This window comes from Heterodontus francisci, unplaced genomic scaffold (genome assembly GCF_036365525.1).
Source record: "Heterodontus francisci isolate sHetFra1 unplaced genomic scaffold, sHetFra1.hap1 HAP1_SCAFFOLD_1888, whole genome shotgun sequence".
NCBI lineage: Eukaryota > Metazoa > Chordata > Chondrichthyes > Heterodontiformes > Heterodontidae > Heterodontus > Heterodontus francisci.
The window spans coordinates 29,557-44,412 of NW_027142324.1; the positions used below are offsets into that span (position 1 = coordinate 29,557).

Below are 14,856 nucleotides of genomic sequence, written 5' to 3' on the forward strand. Positions count from 1 at the left end.
GAATGGCCTGTTCCTGTGCTGTACTGTTCTTTGTACTCAATGAGGTGATAAGTTAAATCACTGTGTTTGAAAGATAAACCCTGTTGCAGTCAAACCAGAGAAGGGACGAAAGGAGAGCATAAGACCCCTTCCTCACCTGGTCGTAACACTAGTTATTAATAAAACACAGGTAACAGTAATAAAACCCATTATGTTTACTTGAAAAACTTTCAAGTTGTTTTTCTGTTTGAAAGAGATTTTTTAAAAATTGACAGCATGTGGAAAGTCATGCTTTCTCTCTTTGAGCTAAGTTTCATCTCTGAAATAAAAATACATCATTTGATAATGAAAATCTGAATCGTTAATTTAAGAAAGCTTCTAAAATTAATGCTGGAGCTTTTTGTGGCTGATTCGTAGTTGGGTCAGTCACAAAAAGTTCAGATTTTCCTAAACTAAGCATGACTTAACTCCAAGACCCAAGTTAATCATTTCTTGCCATCAGATTTGCATGCAAATAAAGCCTTCCTATTACACTGCAGGAATGCTGCCAGACATTTTCCTTATGCCACAAGAATGTTGACACACAGCTTTCTTGTTGAAATAAAAATTGGACTTAATAGTTTCAAGATGAAACTGTGCCTGAATAAGACTGCTAAAATACATGTCCCAGCATGTCTGCAACTAATTAAAAAAGTAAAAATAGAAATATTGTTGCAGCATAAGGGGTCTGAAACAAACGTTCAAGCTATATAGAGAAAAGCTCTGTTCTGCATACAGTCAGACTGCTGTACCCAGGAAACTACATGTAAATAATGATTGACGGGGGACAAAAAAAAACTGCAAGTCCAGGGTTGTGGATGAGGCCAAAACATTCAAGTAAAAACCTTGGTGATGATGCTCAAAGGTACAAGAGACAAGTTAAAGTTTAATTGCATACAATATGCCTTTATAGCATTCCAAACAGTTAGAATTTCCAGCTTTTCCCAGCTCTGATGAAAGGTCACAGACCTGACACACTGGGCCAGATTTTTAAAGCCTATTGCGAGTGGAAGTAGGTGCACGCGTGATTTGAAGATCACGCTTTCAGAGGTCGGCACTGGCTCCCACCGCCTCCGGAACGTGAAGCTATTTTTAAAGGGACGCTGGGAGGGAGGGAACAGCAAGCACACATGGCTCCAATTAATTGGCTGTTGAGGAGCTCATTAATAGGCTTCTCAGCAGCAGTTTGAGAGTTTCAATGGAAGAGCACTGGAAAAATGCCATGTCTGGAACATGTCAGGGTGCAGAGGACATGAAGAATGTGGAGTGCCATGAGGGCTATGGGAAGGGCTGATTAACATAACACAGAGGCCCAAAATAATGCTCAGCTGCTCAAAAAGTGCCACAGAGTAGCCACTGCTGGAGCTGAAAGACTTGCATTTGTTAGTGGTGATCGGTGGGAATCTAGAGAGGGACATGGCCCCGCGAGGATCACTTGGGCTGCTGGGGTTGGCAGGAGAAGGCCTGGTGATGCACAATCTCCAGCTGAGGTAATTCAGATAGGCACAGGCTACTCTGATATTTGACAGATGCAAACTCCTGGACAGGAGGAGGCCAGAGTAGCACAGTGGGGTGCGGCTGCAAGGGGAAGAAGGTACGACACAACACATTAGGTCTACTGCCCAAGAGTCAGTTACCTGCAAACGACGGAACGCCAGTGCCATAGGAGGCTATGCCTATCCAAGCAGATAGTGTCTGAATTTGAGCTCTGATCCACTGACCTGAGGCCTCACTTTCCCCATAGCAGTACCTTACCTGCAGCCATCAAGGTCACCGTCGCCCTGAATTTTTATACAACTGGGTCATTCCAGGGATCAGCTTTGGACCTAGGTGGCATTTCGCAGTCGGCAGCTCATCACGCCATCTGGCAGGTCACGGATGCCATATTCAGGAGGTTGGGGGACGACATCCACTTTGACAAAGATGGGCCTGCGCAGGCACAGAGGGCTTTGGGCTTTGCTGCCATCGATGGATTCCCTCAGGCCTAGGGCATCATCGACTGCACCCATGTAGCCATCAAGGCACCGAGAGATCAGCCAGCCAGATTCCAGAACAGAAAAGGCTACCACTCAAATGAATGTCCAGCTGCTCTGTGACCACAAGAAGCAAATCTTGCAGGTGTGCAGCCGGCTACCGGGCAGCTGTCATGACTCCTTTATCCTGCAAAAGTCCCAGGCGCCACACCCTTCAGGCCCACATCCAGACTCAGTGGGTGACTGCTGGAAAGAAAGGTCGTCCCCAAAACAGATGGCTCCTGATGCCCATCCAAAATCCAGACACAGATGGAGAGAGGCGCTGCAAAGCAGAACCACCTACTAACACACACCTGCATTGAACAGACCATTGGCCTCTTGAAGATGCGCTTCCATTGCCATGACTGGTCAGGTGGTGCCCTTCAGTATGAGCTAGCCAGAGTGTTCTGTATTGTGGTTGTCTGCTGTACAACATTAACAACACAAATAGGCCAGGAGACAGACCAAGAGGAGGAGCTGGAATGCCAGTCCACTGCAGAGGAGGGCTGAGAGGAGGAAAAAGAGGAGGAAGTGGAGGGGGAAGTGTCCGCTCCAGAGGTGGCCAGTGGTCAGGCAGGGGATGACACCCAGTGACGCCGTCCCAGACTTCAGGCTGAACTGCGGGCTGGCGTGGCAGCAAGGGCCATGCTGATTCAGCAGCACTTTACCTGATCATCCCCAAGCTCTTGAAGGCTGATAACCACAAAACCTACCTTCCAGCATAGACAGCTAACATATGCTATGACCCATCCTATGTAGTCCCATTTCTAGCATGATCATGCAGAATGAGGGTTCCTCCACTAACATTATCCAACACCAAGGCACGGGCACATAATATTCCCAGAACCCCATGTCCCCCCACCCACCCCACAATGCTACATTCTCCTTCTGAGATGAAACATCAATAACACACATATCAGAGTGATACCGTAAACAAGCTATATTGTGATGGCAACAAAACAACAGACAAATGTGTGAACAGCACCCAGATGATCAATCAACGGTGTGGCGCTTTGCTTTCCCTAACACTGCTATGGGGTGTTCCCACTTTGGCAGATGATGAGGTGGAGGCAGCCTGCTCCCTGGTCTCTGTTTCTGGCTGAGATGCTCATGGCTTTGTCCTCATCTTGTGCCCATGGGGGCTCCTCCACAGGCTGCTGTGCCTGCATCATTGCAGGGGCTACCTTTTTCACAGGGATTTGGCATCCAAATGGTTCTTGAGTCAGAGGGGGTGAGGGGACGAATGGTAACGCTGTTTCTCTCCCCACAGTTGCTGACAGATCTGCTGAGTATTTCCACCATTTTCTGTTTCCGATTTCCAGCATTGGCATTATTTTCTTTTATACTAGCTTTCTGAGCTGGCCAAAGCTTGCAAAACAGCTTTTTGAAACCTGACTGACCACCACCTTTCTGGACCCCACTGCTCTGTCACTTTTTAAAAAAAATTAACCTTCTATTCACACCAAAAGAAACCAGTGACATCCCAACATAAGGGGTATGAGGTGTTCATTGACTTCCAAGACAGACAACAACTTGCATTTATATAGTGCCTTTAATCTAATAAAACATCCCAAAGTGCTTCATAGGAATGTTACCAAACAAAATTTGACAATGAACCACAAAAAGAAAAATTTAAGGAGCCGGAGGTTTTGAAGAGTAACTTAAAGGAGCAGAGAGAGGTGGAGAGGTTCAGGGAGGGAATTCCAGAGCTTAAGACCAAAGCAGCTGAATGCTGCTTTGGTGGAGTGATGAAAATCATGTGCATGCAAGAGGCCAGAATTGGAGGAGCACAGGAATCTTCGAGGGTTGTAGGGTTGAAGGAGATTACAGGGACAGGGAGGAACACAGCCAGGGAGGGATTTGCCCACAAGGATAAGAATTTGAAAACTGAGGTGGCCAGACTGGGAATCAATGTAGATCAGCGAGCACGTAGGTGATGACTGAAAGGTGCCTGGCGTGATTTAGAACACAGGCAATAGAGTTTTCAATGAGCTCAAGTTTACGGAGGACGGAAAGTGGGGGAAAGCAATGGAATAGTCAAGTCTAGATGTAATAAAGGCATGGATGTGGGTTCAGCAGCAGATAAGCTGATGCAGAGGTGAGCGATAATACGGAGTTAAGAGTAGGTGGTCATGGTGATGTCACAACTATGTGGTCGGAAGCTTAGCCAGGGTCAAAATAGACACTGTGGTTGCAAACAGTCCAGTTCAGTCTCAATAGCCAGAGAAAGGGTTGGAATTGGTGACTAGAGAATGACGTTTGTGGCAGGTACCAATGGCAATTTTTTCAGTCTTCCCAATGTTTAATTGGAGGAAATTTCAGCTCATCCAATACTGGATGTTGGACAAGTAGCGTGACAAATCAGAGGCAGTGGAAGGACCAAGAGAAGTGATGGTGAGGTGCAGCTTGGGGTCATCAACGCATGTGGAATCTATTGTGTTTTCGGATTATATTGTCAAGGGGCAGCAAGTAGATGAGAAAAAGGAAGGGACCAAGGATAGATCCTTGGGGCGCTATCTTTGTTGTTGTTGTCGTTTACAAATGCTTTCTACAGAAAAAATTACCAGAGTGCTCAGGTACCATTTTTTGACTGCAGAAGTGAATCACATGAGAATGAATTAGAGTTAAGTATAAGAAATAGTTCGAAAAACAGTGTGAACATTTTAGTATAACAGAAGTGCATTGCAAAAATTCTGATCTAAAAAGGCGTGACTGGAAAGTCTTTACAGCAAGCACACACTGTGCAGTAGCCTGGTCAAAACTAGTTCAAGTCAGAACTTGAAACATCACTCAGTGAATCAAGGTGCTGCAAAAGGTTTGCTGTGATTTGGAAGTGGAGAAGAGGTACACATATCCATGTACACAACTTGGAACAAACATTTATAAGAGATCACAGCAAAATCACTGAAATAAACTTTATTTTAAATTTGTTTCCATTACACAGAAAAAGGTACCATAGCTGCATAAATAAATCTTTTTAGACAAAAAATTGCTTACAAATTCTAAATTCTAAACCAAAAACATAAAAATTCCACATACTTGCATTCTTGCTTCTTCAATGAACATAAATTTATTAAGCAAGCTACTCTATTATATTCCTTGCGGGTAGATATCTTCACCATTTTCAGCAAGTTAAGGATGCATAAATAGTGCAGGAATTGTTTTAAGCAGGAAATTTGGACCGAAGGCACTTCTGCCCAATTTCTACCAATACACTTTCCCCAGAGTTTCTTTGCGCTTTTTGAGCATTTCTGCGATCCGTCAAGTCCCAAGTGGCCTCTTTTACAGATGTGAAATCGAGGCGCAGCAGAACAGCGCTCAGAATTCCCAATGCACCCTCCGTAACTTGCAGTGACTTCATGAACAGCAGCAGCTACCAGGATCAGCTGATAAGGACAGAAATAAGTAATCTCTGACCAAGAGGAGTTTGGAAAGTTTGAACAGTGATTTCTGCAGCTGAGAAACATTTTTTGCACTTCTGCCTGCAGATATCTGCACCTGCTTCTGACAGGGCCAGACAACAGACAAATTGCAGCTCCGACCCCCACCCATAATAGAAGCTGTTCAGGAACACGTATGGCATTTCTTACATGCATCACCATGGAGGAGAAGCACAGAATGGAGCAAAGAAGAATTAGACAGTATTTAAGGAGGATGCAGGCAACAGATAATAACACTCCCATAGAATATACAAGCAGTACAGGCCAGATGAGGATCTTTGAGGAATTGTGCACATGAAGTATGTGTTTTACTAAAATGCTGCCCTATTGTATCTGGCACTGACTGGTAAGGCTCACCTGCCCACTCTGCTCTCTTCATGGTTATTAAGGTAGCCACCACCTTCAATTTTTACAGTAGAGTCATTTTAGACAGCCACGGATGATTCAGTTAGGCAGCAATACAGGCACGCGTCCATCAGGTCACTGGTACCCTTTACAGGACAACAGGCAATTCATCAACTTTGTCGTGAGATCAAGACAGCATTTTTACAGTGTTGCTGGCTTCCTCAAGGTCCAGAGTACAATTGATCAATGGCAGAAACTTTGCTTTCTTTGCTTTCGCAGAGCACTCTCTCAACTGCATTAACAGGGTTTCTACTCCCTCAAAGTGGAGATCGTATGTGACAACATGCAGAGGATCCTACATGCCAACACTGTTTACGCTAGAAGTTGTCAGAATGCCTTCATACTGCAAAGTTTGGCCATCCCTTTCCTCTTCAGGGATGTAAATCACATCAACAAATGCCTTCTGAGTGACAAAGTCTACTCCCTACTTCCATGAATAACAACCCCAGTCAAGAGTGCCCTGAGCATCAGCAGAAGAGCACTATGAGACAAGTGCCTCTATTGGTCAAGTACATCATCAGGGTCTTAAAGGCACATCCTCGGTGCATACAAAAGACAGGAACAGCTCTGCAGCATGCTTCAAATTGTGTCCCACAAATAACTGTAGCCAGCTGTACCCTTCACCATTAAAGGAGGATTGGATTTTAACATTGCTGGCGTGGAGACCTTGGCTGCATTGGATCCTACTAGAAGGGGCATGACAGCGCATCTGTCAAAACTTCTCTTCTGTGCAACACAATCTACCTGAAGTTAGAGCTTTACCTCCTTTTTCCCCCACTTCCCAATAAAGGGACAGTGCCTCAATCGACTACCCACCCTCCAACATGACAACATTTGCCTCCTTGGCCCTGATATGAGTGTGCCAATCATCATCACGTGAGTAAGTCAGAACCATCATTTCCTGCACGAATAACAAAGTGCCATGTCAATGCGCATTCTATTTTAGTGAAATGATATCCAAAGTAAACAAAATACAACCTACTCTTTCTTAAGACCATGCTTTCCCAGCTTCCTACAAGTGCCTTTCTTTCACCTATTCTATGCTTCTCTGAATGAAACCTGAAGGTCAGGATCATGGGAAGTGGCTGGCAATTCATGCTGCACAGAAGAGTTATGGGGTTGCAGGTGGCCCTCATTTCCTGTCAGCGAACCACTGCTGGCTGTATAACCAGAGCGCACAGATTTAAGGCGTTTGGCAGAAGAACCAAAGGTGACTTGAGTAAAAACCTCTTTATGCAACAATTTGGAATGACAGGGTACAAAAAGATTTAATAGTTGCTTTCAAAGGCAATTAGATAAATACTTGAAGGAGAAAAAAAATTGTAGAGATATGAGGAAAGGGTCAGGAAGTGGGACAAACTGAACTGCTCTTCAAAAGAACAGACTTGATGGGCTGAATGGCCACTTTCTGTGCTGTACTATTCTATGATTAAATCTCCTTGTAGACATCAGGATGTTTTGTTTGCTTGACAATACTTTACTTCAGCAATGAATGCAGACAGACAGCATCAAAATCTAGTGGCTTTGTGGTGGTACTCTTGACTCTGAGGCAGATGGTCATGGGTTCAAGCTCCACTCCAGGACCTGTGTGCATAATCTTTGCTTACACTTCAGTGCGAAGCTGGGGGAGTGTTACCTTGTCAGCGGTGCCATCTTTCAGGATGAGACATTATACTGAGGCCCAATTTTCCTTCTCATATGAATGCAAAAAAATCCATGGCACTATTTACAAAACAGCGGGGGAGTTCTCCCAATATTCTGCTCAACATCTGTTAATTCACACCACGAAAAACAGATCATCTGGCTATTTATCGATTTGTGGGATCTTGCTGTATGCAAATTGACAGCATTTCGAAAGTCCTTCATTGGCTGTAAAGGATATCGAGGAAGTGAAAGAATAGTAGGACCAGCGACTACACTAAAGTTAGTTGTGAACATTTCATTATTTAAAAAAGCATAAACTTTTAAACTCAGATGGCTGACAGATTATAAATAACGTACATTCAAGGGAAATCCAAGGACCCAAATGGAATGTTAATTGTAATGGGAACGGAATATAAAAGGAAGTTTTGCGACTGTTGAACAGGGTGTTGGTGAGATCACATCTGCAGTACAGTGTACAGTTTTGGTCTTCTTACCTAAGAAAGGATATAATTGCATTAGAACCAGTTCAGAGAAGGTTCACTCGACTGATTCCTGGGATGAAGAGATTACCTTATGAGGAAAGGTTGAACAAGTTGGGCCTGTATCCATTGGAGTTTAGATGAATGAGAGGTGATCTTATTTAAACATATAAGATTCTGAGGAGACTTGACAGGATAGGTGCTGAGAGGATATTTCCCCTTATATCAAAGACTAGAACTAGGGGACACAGTTTAAAAATAAGGGGTCTCCCAATTAAGATGAAGATGAGGAGAGTTTTTTTCTCTCAGATGGTCATTAAGCTGTGGAATTCTCTTCCCCAGCGAGCAGTGAAGGCAAGGACATTGAATATTTTTGAGGCTGTGTTAGATAGATTCTTTTTGAACAAGGGAGTCAAAAGGTAGAAGAGGTAGACAAGAAAGTAGAGTTAAGGCCACAATCAAATCAACCATCATTTTATCAAATGGCAGAGCAGGCTTGAGGAGCTGAATGGCCTACTCCTGTTCTTAATTCGTCAGTTCATATGCAAGGATTTGTAACCTCTGTTCACAAAGTTTAAAGAATGAGCAGCACACTCCGGATGTCATACTTCTCATAAAATACCAACAAGTCACAGGTGGCAAAAGTGTTCTTTTAAGTATAGCACAAAGTATGGCCAAGAGGGTGTGGGAAAATGGCGCACTGACATGGAACACAAAAGTCCGAGTGTTTCAAGCCTGTGTCTTCTACGGCAGCGAGGCCTGGACAACGTATGCCAGCCAAGAGCGACGTCTCAATTCATTCCATCTTTGCTGCCTCCGGAGAATCCTTGGCATCAGGTGGCAGGACCGTATCTCCAACGCAGAAGTCTTCAAAGCAGCCAACATCCCCAGCATATACATTCTACTGAGCCAGAGGCGCTTGAGATGACTTGGCCATGTGAGCCGCATGGAAGATGGCAGGATCCGCAAGGATGCATTGTACAGTGAGCTTGTCACTGGCATCAGACCCACCGGCCGTCCATGTCTCCGCTTTAAAGACGTCTGCAAACTCGACATGAAGTCCTGTGACATTGATCACAAGTTGTGGGAGTCAGTTGCCAGTGATCGGCAGAGCTGGCGGACAGCCATAAAGGCGGGGCTAAAGAATGGCGAGTCGAAGAGATTTAGCAGTTGGCAGGAAAAAAGACAGAAGCGCAAGGAGAGAGCCAACTGTGTAACAGCCCCGACAACCAATTTTATCTGCAGTGCCTGTGGAAGAGTCTGTCACTCTAGAATTGGACTTTATAGCGACTCCAGGTGCTGCTCCACAAACCACTGACCACCTATAGGCACTTACCCATTGTCTCTCGAGACAAGGAGGCCAAAGAAAGAAAGAAAGATAGCAAAGAAAAAGCAGTCATTTCCTGCTACTCTGATCCTGTGTTAAAGAAACCTATTGCAGCCATGCTCCAGAACCTAATGATCTACCTGCAATGCCATGACAGATTAGCTAGTTTATAATAAATAGTAATGTAAACATGCTTTATTTATACAGAAGTGACCCTGTTGCTCTCACCTACTGTGATATAACCCTACCTCTAGCCTCAGTCCCAGGAACGCCTCTTGCTTCAACCCCCGTCAGGTCAGTGCTACAGACAATTTTAAATATCAGTGCAAAAGTGGAACTTGCAGCTGACTCACAGCCCTGGTCAGCATGTATGGGAAACACAAATGTCGAAAGGACTTCACCCTATTATTAATATTATAAAGGGACAAAGGATTATAAAATAGTAATCTCAATGAGGAAGTATACCTTGGAGCAAACAATTGAGGTTAACAAAGAATTGTGAAGGAAATAACAGGAAAAGAAACAAAAAGAATGTTGAGAATAATAAAAAGATCGGAATTGCAGTTCTTGTATGCAAATACACAAAGCATTAGAAATGAAGTCAGGAAAACTAAAGCACACATTAGAATGAAGGGACATGACGTGTAGCCTTGATAAAGTTTAACTTTCGCCAGGATAAGATGAGAAGCTAAAAATCCATCTGCTGGTAATATGGATGGTGCTGATCACATGAAAAATTAAAGCTTCAAAAACAATACATCTACAAAATATTGGTCGTCATTTTAAAATAAATTAAGTACTGACTACAAGAGTAGAAAAATATTTACTAATACTTCTCCCCAGCATTTGTAAAAAATGTTCAGAGCTCATTTTGTACAGTAACATGGCAATGATACTCACCAACTGTGCTCTTGCAAAAATTATAGGCAGCCCAAAAGCTGAGACGACTATGCCTGTAGTGAGAAATATGGCAAGTTCTTTACATGCACTGCTTGCTGCATCAGTATCATCAACTACTCTCCTTGCTATGCAGTATGGGATTGGAGAGAGAATGTAAAAGAAAAGAACAAACAATGGCCAGTATTTGCTGTAAGAGAAAAAGGAAGAGAAAGAGAGAAACACAGATGAAGCTTAAACATACTTTTTGATCCCACTAAATGCTATTGCATATTAAACCATTGAAACTCTAAATTAATCAGATGACACCATTTTCCAACATGATGTGACTATTTAGTTCAATGATTAATGCATGTGGGAGCACACTCATTTAATACTAACTTTCATCACTGCTATTCAAATCAGTTCAGGTAAATGTTGAAACACCACTTTAATGGAAATCAACAATTAACCCAAGTTCTAATATTTAATATAAATTTTTACCCTCAGCCATCACACAAAATCCCATAAAAGTATTTAAATCTGCTCACCTCAGCTACACTAAAATATTTCTGGATGATGTACAGGTTTAAATTAGCATGGCAGAGGGAGGGGAAAATCATAGGTGAACAAGCAACATACAAGTATTCTAAAATCGTAATTCCAAAGAGGGAATGGGGAAATATACCCTGGGGCAGAGAGATCAACAAGCATAGTGAAGGAAGGAACAGGAATAGAAACAAAAAGAATGCCATGAAACTTAAAAGGATTGGGATTGCAGTTCTTCAACGCAAGTCAGGAAAACTAGAAGCAGTAATCAGAATGGAGGGGTATGATGTGGTAACTTTGACAACAACTTGTATTTAGCCAGGGCGGGACTAGAAATTAAAAATTCCATGCTATAATGAATGAAGAAAAAGGGTGGGGTAGCCTCAACGATTAAGCGTATGATTCTAGTCACGGAAAGGAAAGTTTTTATTGATTTTGGTAAAGTCTTCCTGGTTTTACAAACATAGGAAAAGATAGAGGAGAAAATGCCATTAGGCCCATACTCATCCCATCGGTTAGACATTGCACCACCCTCGCAACCATTAAGAATATTAAGTTGTGGGAAAGGCAAAAAGCTAAAGGAAACAAAAACTACAGGCAGTTTCAGGGAAATTCCTCCCCAAATCTCCAAGGTAGTCAATCAAGCTCCAGTAGACCATGGTTACCTATTACACATGATTAGACATACTTAAACCAACCTCTCCTCCTAAATATTCAATATTGTTACAACAGGTGAGAAAAGGGTCTAGGGCTTCCCCTCTCAGCCTCTTCTTGGTTTGGCCATAAGAGTTTAACTTTTACAACACTGTGTTTTAGTTACCAATCACTGCTCTCGAATTGTAATGGCAAAGAAATCAACAAGAAAAGGTCTTCTCAGATTTAAACAAAAAAGGTGTAAGTTATTAACCTTAAAACTCTAATTCAGTTAAAACAACTAAAAATACGCGACGCGACCAAGCTAACGTGTACGCAATAAACACACATGTAAATAGAGACAAAGGAAGAGAAAGAAGGGGAAAGGTTTGAATAGCTGGAGATCAGTTACTGGCTTTGGGTTTGATGTAGTCTTTGATTAAAGTTAAGTCTTGCAGTTCTTGTTGGGACCCAATGCACACTTTAAAACTTGTTTCGCTAGTCCTCAGCCTTGAGGGTTAAGTTACTTCCGTGGGTCCCTGGAGCTTTGCTTGACAGAGAGGCGCAGAGAGAGAGGGAGGCGCAGAGAGAGAGAGAGAGAGAGAGAGACGCAGAGAGAGAGAGACGCAGAGAGAGAGAGACGCAGAGAGAGAGAGACGCAGAGAGAGAGAGACGGGAGGGAGAGAGAGACTCAGAGAGAGAGAGACGAGAGAGAGACGCAGAGAGAGAGAGAGAGAGAGACGAGAGAGAAGAGAGACGCAGAGAGAGAGAGAGAGAGAGAGAGAGAGACGCAGAGAGAGAGAGAGAGAGACGCAGAGAGAGAAGAGAGAGAGAAGCAGAGAGAGAGATAGAGAGAGACGCAGAGAGAGAGATAGAGAGACGCAGAGAGAGAGAGAGACGCAGAGAGAGAGACGCAGAGAGAGAGAGACCAGAGAGAGACCCAGAGAGAGACGCAGAGAGAGAGAGACGCAGAGAGAGAGAGACGCAGAGAGAGAGACGCAGAGAGAGAGAGACGCAGAGAGAGAGAGAGCAGAGAGAGAGACGCAGAGAGAGAGAGACGCAGAGAGAGAGAGACGCAGAGAGAGAGAGACGCAGAGAGAGAGAGACGCAGAGAGAGAGAGACGCAGAGAGAGAGAGACGCAGAGAGAGAGAGACGCAGAGAGAGAGAGACGCAGAGAGAGAGAGACGCAGAGAGAGAGAGGACGCAGAGAGAGAGAGACGCAGAGAGAGAGAGACGCAGAGAGAGAGAGACGCAGAGAGAGAGAGACGCAGAGAGAGAGAGACGCAGAGAGAGAGAGACGCAGAGAGAGAGAGACGCAGAGAGAGAGAGACGCAGAGAGAGAGAGACGCAGAGAGAGAGAGACGCAGAGAGAGAGAGACGCAGAGAGAGAGAGACGCAGAGAGAGAGCGACGCAGAGAGAGAGCGACGCAGAGAGAGAGCGACGCAGAGAGAGAGCGACGCAGAGAGAGAGCGACGCAGAGAGAGAGCGACGCAGAGAGAGAGCGACGCAGAGAGAGAGCGACGCAGAGAGAGAGCGACGCAGAGAGAGAGCGACGCAGAGAGAGAGCGGACGCAGAGAGAGAGCGACGCAGAGAGAGAGCGACGCAGAGAGAGAGCGACGCAGAGAGAGAGCGACGCAGAGAGAGAGCGACGCAGAGAGAGAGCGACGCAGAGAAGAGAGCGACGCAGAGAGAGAGCGACGCAGAGAGAGAGCGACGCAGAGAGAGAGCGACGCAGAGAGAGAGCGACGCAGAGAGAGAGCGACGCAGAGAGAGAGCGACGCAGAGAGAGAGCGACGCAGAGAGAGAGCGACGCAGAGAGAGAGCGACGCAGAGAGAGAGCGACGCAGAGAGAGAGCGACGCAGAGAGAGAGCGACGCAGAGAGAGAGCGACGCAGAGGAGAGCGACGCGAGAGAGCGAGCAGAGAGAGAGCGACGCAGAGAGAGAGCGACGCAGAGAGAGAGCGACGCAGAGAGAGAGCGACGCAGAGAGAGAGCGACGCAGAGAGAGAGCGACGCAGAGAGAGAGCGACGCAGAGAGAGAGCGACGCAGAGAGAGAGCGACGCAGAGAGAGAGCGACGCAGAGAGAGAGCGACGCAGAGAGAGAGCGACGCAGAGAGAGAGCGACGCAGAGAGAGAGCGACGCAGAGAGAGAGCGACGCAGAGAGAGAGCGACGCAGAGAGAGCGACGCAGAGAGAGAGCGACGCAGAGAGAGAGCGACGCAGAGAGAGAGCGACGCAGAGAGAGAGAGCCAGAGAGCACGCAAGAGAGAGCGACGCAGAGAGAGAGCGACGCAGAGAGAGAGCGACGCAGAGAGAGAGCGACGCAGAGAGAGAGCGACGCAGAGAGAGAGCGACGCAGAGAGAGAGCGACGCAGAGAGAGAGCGACGCAGAGAGAGAGCGACGCAGAGAGAGAGCGACGCAGAGAGAGAGCGACGCAGAGAGAGAGCGACGCAGAGAGAGAGCGACGCAGAGAGAGAGCGACGCAGAGAGAGAGCGACGCAGAGAGAGAGCGTCGCAGAGAGAGAGCGACGCAGAGAGAGAGCGACGCAGAGAGAGAGCGACGCAGAGAGAGAGCGACGCAGAGAGAGAGCGACGCAGAGAGAGAGCGACGCAGAGAGAGAGCGACGCAGAGGAGCGCCAGGAGAGACGCAGAGAGAGAGAGACGCAGAGAGAGAGCGACGCAGAGAGAGAGCGACGCAGAGAGAGAGAGACGCAGAGAAGAAGACGCAGAGAGAGAGAGACGCAGAGAGAGAGAGACGCAGAGAGAGAGAGACGCAGAGAGAGAGAGACGCAGAGAGAGAGAGGACGCAGGAGAGAGAGAGACGCAGAGAGAGAGAGACGCAGAGAGAGAGAGACCAGAGAGAGAGACGCAGAGAGGAGAGACGCAGAGAGAGAGAGACGCAGAGAGAGAGAGACGCGAGAGAGAGAGACGCAGAGAGAGAGAGACGCAGGAGAGGAGACGGAGACGCAGAGAGAGAGAGACGCAGAGAGAGAGAGACGCAGAGATGAGAGAGACGCAGAGAGAGAGAGACGCAGAAGAGAGAGAGACGCAGAGAGAGAGAGACGCAGAGAGAGAGAGACGCAGAGAGAGAGAGACGCAGAGAGAGAGAGACGCAAGAGAGAGAGAGACGCAAGAGAGAGAGAGACCGCAGAGAGAGAGAGACGCAGAGAGAGAGAGACGCAGAGAGAGAGAGACGCAGAGAGAGAGAGACGCAGAGAGAGAGAGACGCAGAGAGAGAGAGACGCAGAGAGAGAGAGACGCAGAGAGAGAGAGACGCAGAGAGAGAGAGACGCAGAGAGAGAGAGACGGCAGGGAGAGAGGAGAGGGACGCAGAGAGAGAGAGACGCAGAGAGAGAGAGACGCAGAGAGAGAGAGACGCAGAGAGAGAGAGACGCAGAGAGAGAGAGAGACGCAGAGAGAGAGAGACGCAGAGAGAGAGAGACGCAGAGAGAGAGAGACGCAGAGAA

The 14,856-nt window shown here is 46.1% G+C and overlaps 3 protein-coding genes across 3 annotated transcripts in view; 2 read left to right on the forward strand and 1 right to left on the reverse strand.

Annotated features, from left to right (window-relative positions):
* Positions 1-11,426, reverse strand: part of LOC137367026 (leptin receptor overlapping transcript-like 1) — a 30,301-nt gene extending 18,875 nt beyond the window's left edge. The window contains exons 1-2 of the mRNA XM_068028517.1: positions 11,416-11,426; positions 10,226-10,412 (exon numbers count right to left, since the gene is read on the reverse strand). Of these exons, the coding sequence (XP_067884618.1) occupies positions 10,226-10,412; positions 11,416-11,426 (198 nt within the window). The remainder of the gene's footprint in view (positions 1-10,225; positions 10,413-11,415) is intronic.
* A 744-nt stretch (positions 11,427-12,170) lies between these two features.
* LOC137367027 (octapeptide-repeat protein T2-like) lies at positions 12,171-14,232 on the forward strand (the record flags this gene model as incomplete). Its single annotated transcript, XM_068028518.1, has 2 exons — positions 12,171-12,257; positions 14,185-14,232. Coding segments are annotated over 2 exons (135 nt in total), but the record flags the coding sequence as incomplete, so codon positions are not given.
* A 7-nt stretch (positions 14,233-14,239) lies between these two features.
* On the forward strand, positions 14,240-14,682 carry LOC137367028 (octapeptide-repeat protein T2-like; the record flags this gene model as incomplete). The annotated part of the gene is made up of 2 exons (XM_068028520.1): positions 14,240-14,317; positions 14,620-14,682. Coding segments are annotated over 2 exons (141 nt in total), but the record flags the coding sequence as incomplete, so codon positions are not given.
* Between the last annotated feature and the right edge of the window lie 174 nt (positions 14,683-14,856).